The 12,214-nt window shown below is 40.3% G+C and overlaps 1 protein-coding gene across 1 annotated transcript in view; it reads left to right on the top strand.

Moving 5' to 3' along the window:
* Positions 1-11,695, top strand: part of LOC126203929 (UDP-glycosyltransferase UGT5-like) — a 57,046-nt gene extending 45,351 nt beyond the window's left edge. The window contains exon 6 of the mRNA XM_049938326.1: positions 11,344-11,695. Within this exon, the coding sequence (XP_049794283.1) occupies positions 11,344-11,647 (304 nt within the window). The 3' untranslated portion in view covers positions 11,648-11,695. The remainder of the gene's footprint in view (positions 1-11,343) is intronic.
* Positions 11,696-12,214: the final 519 nt, after the last annotated feature.

Raw genomic sequence — 12,214 nt, forward strand, 5'->3', positions numbered from 1 at the left:
GTGTACTCAATAAGGTGATCAGTGACTGGTGACAAGAAATGAAAGGTGTGTGTGGAATATGGCTGGGGTGCAAGAAAAAAGGAATACAGACAGATTGTCTAGCATTCATAGATGATATTGTGATATTATCAGAATCATTAAATGAGGCAGTTAACTACACCATGCAACTACAGGGATGAGTGATTAAAGCAGTTCTACAGATCTCTATCAAGAAGACGCAGTATATGACAAATGTTGAGGCAGCTTCTAGATAGATGATGGCAGCAAAAGGAAAAATTCAAAAGGTAGAGAGATTTAAATACCTGGTAGAACAGATAGAAACTGGTCTGACAGAAAAAGAAGCAATGGGAGCACAAAAAAAAAAAATAAAATAAAATAAAATAAAATAAAATAAACTTAGCATACAAACTAACTCTAAACATTTACAATGATAAGAATACACCAATAAATGCAACATTCAGACATTACCAGACACTGATTCACCCTGAAACTTTATACACAGCACAAACTCTGATCCTAGTATGAACAAGAGTTCTTAACAGACTATAACTGGTGGAATACCGAGTGAGGTGGCACAGTGGTTAGCACAATGGACTCGCATTCGGAAGGACAACAGTTCAATCCCGCTTCCGGCCATCCTGATTCAGGTTTTTCATGATTTCCCTAAATCGCTCCAGGCAAATACCAGGATGGTTCCTTTAAAAGGGCACAGCTGACTTCCTTCCCTGACCTTCCCTAATCTGATAAGACCAATGATGTCACTGTTTAGTCTCTTCTCCCAAACAACCCAATCCAATCCAACTGGTGGAGAAAGATTGTCATGAGGCTATTGAGTCCTCAAAGAACAGTAGATGGACAGCTATGAAATCTTCATGGGTTATTAGCTGAGTGGCGTTGTCTTCTAGTTGCGACTAGAAGATGACCCTACTCGGCTGATAACCCGTGAAGATTTCTTAGCTGAAATACGCTGAGAAAGCCTGCAATCACAGAAGATGGACAATTTATAATACAAGCAAACCAAGAAATGTATACCAAAGTAGAGAGAATCTTGCACATAATGTAGAACAGAAGAAGTGTGTCCTTTGGACACATACTTAGAATGGACCAAGGGAGGTTAATACAGCAAATAATACAGTTTATGATGAACAAAGAACTGATAGATGCTGGATACAGGAGGTTGAAAGGGATCTGGAAGAAATGGAAATACAGGAACAAGAGACGGAGTTATTTAAATAAAAAATTCACCATGCCACAGGTTTACAGGACAGAACTAGTAACAGTACAAAATCATCATGTACAGAAAAATGAAGAACGTTGCAAAGTAGGAGAACAAAAGAATATTAGACATGGAAAAAGACCAGCAGGAACAAAACTGATATGAATTAACATGCTCCACAGATTGCCAACAGGAAAAGAAGAAGACGAAAAAGAAAATGATATTATCAGTATTATAACATAAATTTTCTGCACCAAAACCAGTTCAAGCTCCAAGAGTTCTGTGCCTGGAGAAGAGGGCATATTATTATATTAGTTTTGGTGAGCTAATAGTCTCTGGCCCCTTCTTGAAAATAATTGATTGGTGGTGAGAAATAAGTTTATATCTTATGTTTTAAATCAAATAACATAACAAAGAATGTTTCTCAGGGATCAGTTAATTTATTTTGAATTGCACAAAGTCAAATTAAAATGAGAAACTTTCCTCTGCTGGTGTGGCACCTCTTAATTCCAAATTCCAAGGCCCCACAGTCTGCACTAACATATGACTCTACCCACACAGCTGCACCTGCCCTTTCTTCAAAGAGCCAATGCATGATAGGCAACTGCTGACAGGAGTGTCTTTCCTCCCACCATCACTTGAATTTGCAGTATTTTTTAATGAGGACCAAGGCACTGTATGAAGACTTGTGGTTGCTGCAACCCAACGGATTCCCAATGGCAGTGAATGGACATATTTTGGTGAGTCAGGCTTGCATCATATTTTGAAATAACTTGTGGACACATTGTTTACCAAACACAACCAGTGGCATAGCCTCCAGCACGAATAGAATGTGCAGCTACCTATTGTAATGCAAACACCTTGTTGTTGTAGGCCCCTTTCACAAATCGGTACAGTAAATTTCCTGCCAGCAAGTACATGAACAGAAGTAAACAGACAGTTAAAGAATTTATAAGTAGTTTTTGATTGTGTGTGGTTTGTGCATAAATAAATAATTATGTGGCTGAATTTCTAACCTTGTGATACTTCTAAAACACATTCCATTCCACTGCACTCCCAGTTACTTTCCCTTTTAAATTAAGTGGAAATGCATGCTGTGTGGTAAGCACTGAGAGCACAGCATGTCTACCCACACTGGTGATGCAAATTCTTGAATTTTTCCACACAGCACGTCTCTCCTTTAGAGTACCCATTGTATAACTCCCTCCCCCAAAGCATGTGTGCAAGCACCAACAGTGCAATCCTTGTCTTCCCCTCTTCCCATCTGTACTGCCAGACTTATTAACAAGATGCAGCACACCTTTGGAACCTTGTCCATGGCGCAAAGCATTCCCCTTGATGATGTCCTTGCAAATGGGCCTCCTGACCCACAGTCACAAGCAGCCAGCTTTAATCAGTTCCTCATGCAGTTTGCCTACTCGTGAGCACTACTGCACCCCTCGCGCAGGCCCCAGTGCTGACAAATCAACCGGCAGATCCTCCACCCACTTCCCTGCATTCGATGTCCGTGACCCACGCCTATGGTTTGCATCCGTGGAGGCGATCTTCTCCGTATCTGCAATTAGAAGCAGCACAATGAGGTTCAACCTTACCATAGCTCAGCTCAGACTCATGGTCTATGCCCCACTGTCTGGCAGCTACAATTAACTGAAAAAGTGCCTAATCACACACTTTACACTGTCAGAAATAGAGGGTTCCTGGGCTTTGTTTTCATTAGCTGATTGTTCCAATGTGAAACCCATCCAGCTCCTGCAGCACCTCTGCACCTTAGGTGAACTCCGCGTCTTGTTAGACAAACTCCACTTCCACAACTGGAGTTCTCGCTTGCCGGCGGCCATCCACACTGAGCAGGATCATACAGACAATGACACTGCCACGGTGATAGAAGATTGTGTATCCCAGCAGCTGCAAGACTACATGGGAGCACAAAACTTTCTTGCACCGTGATCTCACATTGTTCACTCATGTGATGGTGTGGGTGGTCAATGCCTGTCAGCCCCCACTCTGTCCATGGTACTTGGGTCCACACCTCATTCTGCAGTAAGGCAACAAAACATTCACTGTGCACATCTGCAGTGTCCCATCAGTGGTGTCCATTAACAGACTAAGACAAGCTTACATGTTCACCATCAATGATGCCGACGAAGCACCATTGGTCGAGATATCCCTAGTGACCACAGATGCCACAGACGCCACTGCTGACACCAAAGCTCACTCTGATACCACTGGTGCCTGAAACGCAGATGCAGCCACACCATTCCCATTTGCTACCACCACGCCCCTGCCGTTGTTCTCGAGCGTGAAAAACCCAACGCTGAAGGCACACTGCGTGGCACCGAGTTCAGTGCTTCATCGACACCGACCGACAGAACCACAGGTGCCACTCCTCCAGCACCCTAGTGGCCCTCGCCCTCGCCACTGCTCAGAACGCTGCCTCGAGCACCTGAGAAGCAGTGCCTTCCCCCGCTGCCCCGCCAGCACTCCACCAGGGTATCTATCGGAAGGCAGAGACAGCAGGAGCACTCACTGATGCCCACACACTCTGGCACACGTTACACCAAATGCACTGGCCACATTGTGCTTGGCGGCCAATAGCCTGCCTCTGCTAGTAGCCACTGCTGCCCCATATCCAGTGAGACTGCATCACAGAGCAGCTCCTCAGGCAACCTAGCGCCCCTCCCACATCCATTGTCGCCCCACACAGTACGTTCTTCCCTGAGTTGCAAGTCCAGCTGCTTGTCTTGTGCTCTGGGCCACCAACCACTGTCACACACAGCACACAGGCCAGACCAACTCCCAGTGCTGCTCACCCACCACAGACATATGCCCCATCACTATGGCACCACCCTGGCACGCAGTAATGGGCAGCACCGTGGCCTGCTGCACACCGTGCTAGCACACCCGCATTGGCTGCTGAGGTCACGGACTAGCTGCGACCACCCGTCTGCTGTTGCTGCTGCTGCTGCTGATGCTGCTGCTGTCCCACTTCACCGGCCGCTGGCCATTGCAGCTGCCTTCCCCTGCCACATGTCCACATGCTGCACCAACACACCTAGGCATCAATGCAGTGGCTGCCAAGGTCATGGACCAGCCGCTACCACCCGCCCAACACCGCTGACCCGCCGTAGTGGCCCAGCTGCTTCTCTCCATTGCGTGTCACAACACCTCATCCCTATGCCAACACAGCGGGAACTGCCTCTGTAACCCAATGTCAGACCAGTGTTTCGGTGCGTCTCTATCACCGACACCCGTGTCATCGGTGACCGATGGCCTGGAGCTGCACTCGTACATGACCAACCTGGCATCCACTTCTCGCAAGGGGGGGAACTGTATGGTGCCTCTAAATTACAAATTCTAAGGCCCATACAGTCTGCCCTAGCAGACAGCTCTATCTGTGCAGCTGCACCTGAACTTTCTCCAAAGATCCCATGTCCAATTGGCAACTGCCAACAGTAATGTTTCCTTCCCCACCACCACATGCAAAACCAGGTGCTTCTGCTGGATTTTCTGCTAGCAAGATATGATATCATTCTTGTGTGTGTGCATGCACTGATCAGTAGCAACAGTAGCTATGCATGGGTGTCACCTGCAAACTCAGTGAATTTGCAGTGTTTTTAATGAGGACCTGGGTGCTGTATGAAGATTTGTGGTTGTTACAACTTGATGGCTTCCCAATGACAGTGCATGGCCATACTTTGGTGAGCTGGCCTTGCATCATATTTTGCAAATAACTTGCAGGCACCTTGTTTATCGAACAGGACCAGTGGCGTACTTGCCAGCATGACTCAAATGTGCAGTTACCCATTTAAACACAAATACCTTGCCGTTGTAGGCACCCTTTTCAGATACTAAGACGGTAAATTCCTTGCCAACAAGGACAACAACAGTAGTAAACAAATGATTAAACAATTTAAAAGTAGTTTTTGATTGTGAGTAGTTTTTGCGTAAATAATCATGTGGCTAAATTTCTAAAATTGTAAAATATGTGTTCCGTTCACTCCACTCCTGACTCTCTTTCCCTTTTAAATTAAGTGCAATGTGTGCTGTGCAGTAAACACTGACTGCATGGCATGCATACCCACACAGGAAACAAATTTTGCATCATATTGTCTAACCATCATTTAGCATGCTCCTTAGTTTAAATTCATCCTACTGAAAGAATATTAAACTTAAGAGATCTGACACTTCTCAGGACTGGTTGTTTTCCCACTTCTAAGATTCTAGCAAAACAAGGCTATAGGAGTCCTTAGTACCTATTTTAAATTAGTTATACATGAGATTTCAATGCCAAATTAACTCTGTGTTGCAATTCTAATGATACAACCCTTTGAAACCATTGTAAACTGATGGGCCATGCACTATGTGTAACATCAGACTGCTGAATTCCAAAGACCAGTCTACAAATGAATCTACAAATATCCTTATCAACTACTGCAGAGAACTTTTATTACAACTCAAGTACAGAGGTCAGTAGCAATGATCAATTGATCGATCATGGGACTTTATTTTCATGTTGCACTTTTCTCCAGAAACTACTGATCACAAGGGTAAACACAGAATACAAATCTACATCTTCCCTCTGCACACCACTGAAGTGTATGGCAGAGGGTACTTCCTACTGTACCACTTATCAGGACTTCTTCCAGTTCTGTTCATGTGAGGAGTTTGGGAAGAATGACTGCTTAAATGTCTCTCCGCATGCTTGCCTATGTGATCCCTACAGCAGTGATACATAAGAGGTTGTAGTATATTTCTATGTTCCTCACTTATTGCTGCTTCTTGAAACTTTGTAAGTGTCCATCTTCAAGTGCCTGCAAGTTCAGGCAGGTTTCATTCCCTCAATGAAGCTCTACCAAACATCAGACAAATCTGTGATTAATTGCACTGCCCTTCTTCGTATATATTCAGTATATCTGGTGTAGATTCCACACATTTCAGTTTGAGTAATATTCTAATTTGGGCTTCAATAGTGTTTTGTAAGGAGCTCCTTTACAGACTGATTTCACTTGCTGCTGTCCCACCAATGAATGGAAGTATTCCCTGTATTTTACCTGTAACTGAGTATTTGTGATCATTCCATTTTGTATCTCTACAAATTGTTACTCCCAGGAACTCGTATGAGTAGAGTAACTCCATCTGTAGCTCACTGATATTGTAGACATGAGATATTGCACATTTTAACTTTTAGAAATGAACATTTTACATTTCTAGGCATTTAAAGCAGATCTGCAAAGTTTGCAGCAGTGTGAAATGTTACAAAGATCAGACTGAATATTTGTGCAGCTGTTTCACTTTGTATTTTGCTACAGATAACTGCATCATGTGCAAAAAGTTTGAGGCTATAATGATGCATAGGGAGGTACCACAACTGAAAAGAAACAGGGGAACAGGAGAAATAATTCAACTGATTGATGAAAGATGGAAATATAAAAATGTTCAAGAAAAGAAAGTAATACAGCAATATGAGTTACTTTGGAACTAGATCAGTAAGAACTCCAGGGAAACTGAAGCAGAATGGCTACAGAAAATATATGAAGGAACTGAAAAGGAAATAGGTCACCAGAAGGACACATTCAGTAACAGAAAATCAAGATAATTTTCTGTGAAATTAAAAGTAAATATGTCATTTAAAGAATGCAAAAGGACTTCCACTGTTAAATGCAGATGAGAAAGTGAATATGTGGAAAGAGTGCATTGAAGGTCTCTGTGTGGAGATGAACTGTCTCCTCATTTGATAGAAGAAAAAATGGATGTCAATTTGGAAGACACAGTTTTGGAAGACTTGCAATCAAATAAGACAGAAGGAACAGATAGCATACCTTTCGAATTTCTAAAAGTGTTCGAGGAAGTGGCAACAGAATGCCTATTATTAAATGTAAAGGCACCAGAGAGGCAGTTCTGACATCGCACATGATAATGGAAGTGACTTGAAGAAAAAACAGGACACCTTGATAGGATAGGACATTAGAAAAAGTGAAACTTCCTGGCAGATTAAAACTGTGTGATGGACCGAGACTTGAACTCGGGACCTTTGCCTTTCACGGGCAAGGTAGGAGACAAGGTACTGGCAGAAGTAAGGCTGTGAGGACAGGTCGTGAGTCGTGCTTGGGTAGCTCAGTGGTAGAGCACTTGTCCACGAAAGGCAAAGGTCCCGAGTTCGAGTCTCGGTCTGGCACACAGTTTTAATCTGCCAGGAAGTTTCATATCAGTGCACACTCTGCTGCAGAGTGAAAGTTTCATTAGAAAAAGTGTTTGGCAGTGTCAAATAGAGTGACATGTCCAAAATTCTCAGAAGAATTGGTGTAAGCTATGGAGAATGATGGGTAATATAAAATATGTACAAGAACCAAGATGGACCAGTAAGAATGGAAGACAAAAAATTGAAGTGCTTTGATTAAAAAGGGCATAAAACAGGGATACAGTCTTTCTCCCCTACTCTTCAACATGTAGACCTAAGAAACAATGACAGAAACAAAAGAAAGGTTCAGCAGGGGGATTAAGAGTCAGAGTGAAATGATATCAGTGATAACATTAATTGATGATAGTATTATCCTCAGTGAAAGCAAAGAAGTATTACATGACATGTTGAATTGAATGACCAGGCTTCTGAGTGCAGAATATGGACTGAGATTAACTTAAAGAAATATGAAAGTAATTGGGAGTAATAGAATTGAGATTAGGGGTAAACTAAACATCAAAATTGGGGACCATGTAGTGGATGAAATTAAGGAACGCTCCTGCATTAGAAACAAAATAATGCACGCCTGTTTATCATGTAACTAAACCTACCTGTTATGGTAGAAGCCTTCAGCAGCAGCAGCCACCTGAAATTGTTGTTGTAGGATTTATCCTTAAAATGAATAGCCAGAAGCTTCTATATTTAAGTTCCAAACTGGAATTTCATCAATCTTTAATCATGTCCTTCAGAAACTACCAGTGATGACCAGGTCTTGTGCAATCTCCAACAATGTTTACAAAGAGATAGTTAGTATGGGCATATGTTGAGCTTAATAGTTATCTTTTCAAAAAGCAAAAGTGCTCACAGTACAGACTGTAAATTGGTTCACATGCAACTGAGTAAACAACAAAGTCATGAAACTGTTACTACAGTTACAAATATTATTCAACTGAATCATAACTTGCATATTTTGATGTTTACTGTTCATAACTATAAAATATGGTCTCTCAGTCTGAACTAAATGAATGGTTCTCGAGACTGGGCTAAAATGCAAATTAGATAGACTGAAGCTGTGCTAAACAATGACAGAGCAGAATAGAGGCAGACTAAAAACAGACTAACTGAAATGGCGCAAGTGCTGGCGTTATAAAGATTTGCACCATGATGTTAATGAACTTTATTAATTTGTAAAGGTTAATAAAGTTTATAGGTTAGAAAGTTTGTCTTTTATTGGCTATTGAATCTTTATATTTTGTTTTTATATTGTTATAAGCTGCGTCTATTAAAATGCAGTACTAAGTATGCCTATGCAGTGGGAATCATGGGTTTATGATCATGGGAGCCATCTTATATGTTAAATTTTAATTATTGAAAATTTGGTAGTTTTTAGTTAGATACTCTTTTTGTTCGAGTTGGGTGTCATTGGCTTCATAAAATTAAAGTGATAATAAATATATGAACATATCCTGGAAATGTACAGTAGTTTGGCTGTAAGTGGCGCTTAAAGTTCAGACAAGGTGAAATCTTTAATTATCAATGCTTTTAAACCAATTAAGTTTGGGCTAATGTAAATGTGTTACTGAAATGAGGAAAAACAGCTCTTTAATTCGAAAGTGATCCCTTCCAAATTTACCTATTAGTGCATAAGATTTTCCCTATGGCTATTTGTATGAAATTTTATAATTGCAACAACTTTTGATTGCCAAATTTTATATAGATTTAATATTTGATATAGCAATGTACTCAAAGAAGGAAAGTGGGAGCCAGCCTGCTTCATCACAGGTTCTAGCTAGGAGAATATAAGAGGCAAACTAATACAAGCAAAAAGAGCATTCCTCACTAAAATAAGTCATCTAGTATAAAACATTGGCTTTAATTTGAGAAGAAATTTCTGGTAATGAGCATCTGGAGCACAACATTGTATGGAATGAAACATGGACTGTTGGAAAATTGGAAAGAAGAGAACCAAAGTATGTGAGATGTGCTTTCAGAATGATGCTGAAAATGAAGTACACTGACATAAGAAAAGGAATGAAGAATTTATCTGTGCAAACAGGAAGGCAACAAACATATGGAAAACACCTACTAGGAAAACAATAGGCTTATGGGACATTTGTTACAAAATCAGGGAATAACTTCCATGATTACTAGAGAGAGCAGTAGAGCATATATCTGTAGGGCAAGACAGAGAGATTGGACTATATCCTACAAATAACTGAGCATATTGGGTGTGAGTGCTGCTCTGAGATGAACAGGTTGGCACGGGAGAGGAAGTCGGGGTGGACCACATCAGATCAGCCAGACGACTGGAGAGGGGATTATGATGGTGCCAACAATGCTGCCATTGGTCTCTGAAGGTACAGAGAAAGGATTTATGGATCAATGGGTCAATGAGCATAATGCGGCACTCACATCATCCTACGTGGATGTTGTGTTTTGTCTGGACACTGTGGAGATAGTCAAATTCAATGCAGATGATGTAATGATAGGAGATAATTTATCCTGGTATGTGATCAGACTATTAGTTTCAGTGTGTAAAGATAAGATCAGTAATCATGAAAACAATCTGAACAGTGTCAGACAAGTATTTAGACCTTGATCTTTTCTGAATCATCAGCCTAATGCTTCCATCCACAAAGCAAGGGATATCAGACATCTTCGAGATAAACTAGAACATTGGTTGCACGAGAGATCATTTTGCCCCAAAACCCAGTAAAAACTACTTATCATGCTTCAAAAACAGCAGAAATAAATTATGCACTGCACTGGAAAGTTGCAGAATACCTTCCCTGAATATTAAGTACTTTAACAGTAAAAAATTGTGATAATATTCATTATATGACCAATGCCTTTTGATGCCAGGATACTTGTGACCCATTAGTGTAACCATAGCCCGTGCGCTGGACACCCACTACAAATACATCACTGATGTGCCATGAGTGCAGTATATGTGACTCGACCAGAGACTTCATTTCAGTCTTACTATCCATGTTATACAGCTGTGTGTCTTTACCTGTGTATGCATTTATTCAGTAAAATGTAAATCTGCTGTACCATGTTGTATTTTACTTATATTTTATCCATACTGTGATTTGCATACCAGAAAGAAAATGATTATGTAGAATGTGATAGGGTAGCTGTTGCTGTGGAAGAAAAACTGAGTATTAAGACAATAGCATAAATTACAGTACCACTAACATGTATTTTATCACCCACATGGTGTAACATATGCCACAGTCTCTCTTGCTTTCTCTTTTTACATCTGCATATGTGATATGTAAGGACAATGTATAATGGGTGGTATGTAGTGAGCCAGAGGCAGTATAAATTTACCCTTTCCCCTTCTTATTGTGTATGTGGATGATGCACCAAAATCACAAGAGTTGAGTTACCACTGATCAATCACAGATCTCTCTAATTTTAATCTCGTTCATTTTAATCTATTTTTCAATTCAGTTTATATTTATTTACAGAAGACATTCCCAAATGATGTCATTATCAATCTCAATATAACTGCCTCTGCACATCATCAAATCTCAATTTTATCATTTGAAACATTATGATTGACCCTCTAAGATGAACACTCATCTGGCAGTCTTAAAAAAATACTGCCACTAAAAAAAACGGTATCTTTTATCCCCTGGGTCTCATCAACCAACTATAGTCTATAGCAGACAGTTACCAGTGATTTTCTGTGACATGCAAGTTCCTGCAGTCAACTTGCTGGAGAAATTCATTCACAGCCAAGACCTCAAATAAATGAAATGGACAGAAATAGCCTCATGAGCTGTAAGCAGTGAGGTGGTAATTTTCACTCATTTGGGAAAACAGTTTCTGGTTATTTCCTCACTAACGTTTTTAGTGATTACAGACATAATTAAATTTGCAGAAATATTTCATGTGCTGAATGCATGAGCAATAATCATAATAAATTGTTGAATGGTTTCAGATACAAGGAAAATGTACTGAAACGAAACCGCATATTCCACGATCGCCCAATTAAACCATTGGAGGAAGCAGTTTATTGTACTGAATATGTATTAAGACACAATGGTGCTCGTCATCTTCGTTCTGCAGCTCTCGATCTGTCATGGTACCAGTACATGTTGCTAGATATTGTTGGTTTTCTATTGGCTGTAATAATACTAATATCCTTAGCAAGTGTTGGCTTAATTAAATATCTTCTTAGAATGCTTACAGGTCAAAAACATTCTGCTCAGTCAAAGAAATTGAAGAGTAAAAAGAATGATTAATAATTACATCTTTGACATACTGAAAAATATTTTTATTTAAAGGTTCTTTCAATAACTAACATTATAAGTTACTTTTAAGAAGTCTAAGACTGTATGAAAGTTTTGTACTTATTACTAATAAACTTGTTAAGTATTTACATAGGTAAATTTGAATGACTGGTCCAGCTATCCCCACCTTCAACCCACATTTGTTTCACAAAATTTCTTGTTTTTGCTTGCATATGTAAAAGGCAGGTCCAGCTTTTTGTGCCAGTTGTTGGTGTAACAGTTGAATATATTTCAAAAATTATTATCAATATGGATACAATTCAACACATATCTATTTCTATATAAATTGAAAAGATGTTCAGAAACATCAAATATGATAACCTACATAAACAGCTTGGTAGAACAAAAATATAGAAAAGTCTAAGCAATCAGAGCTGTGCAATACTAACTCTGCATTAACCAAAAATAATGGGGGATTCAAGTGTAACAGAGGAGAAGGTGTCAGTACAGGCAGAAAAAAATTACAGTCAAGCAGTTGGTTGCAGCTGAGCAGCAGAAGTTCAAGGAGGAGTGGGCAAC

Source organism: Schistocerca nitens, chromosome 9, assembly GCF_023898315.1.
Source record: "Schistocerca nitens isolate TAMUIC-IGC-003100 chromosome 9, iqSchNite1.1, whole genome shotgun sequence".
NCBI lineage: Eukaryota > Metazoa > Arthropoda > Insecta > Orthoptera > Acrididae > Schistocerca > Schistocerca nitens.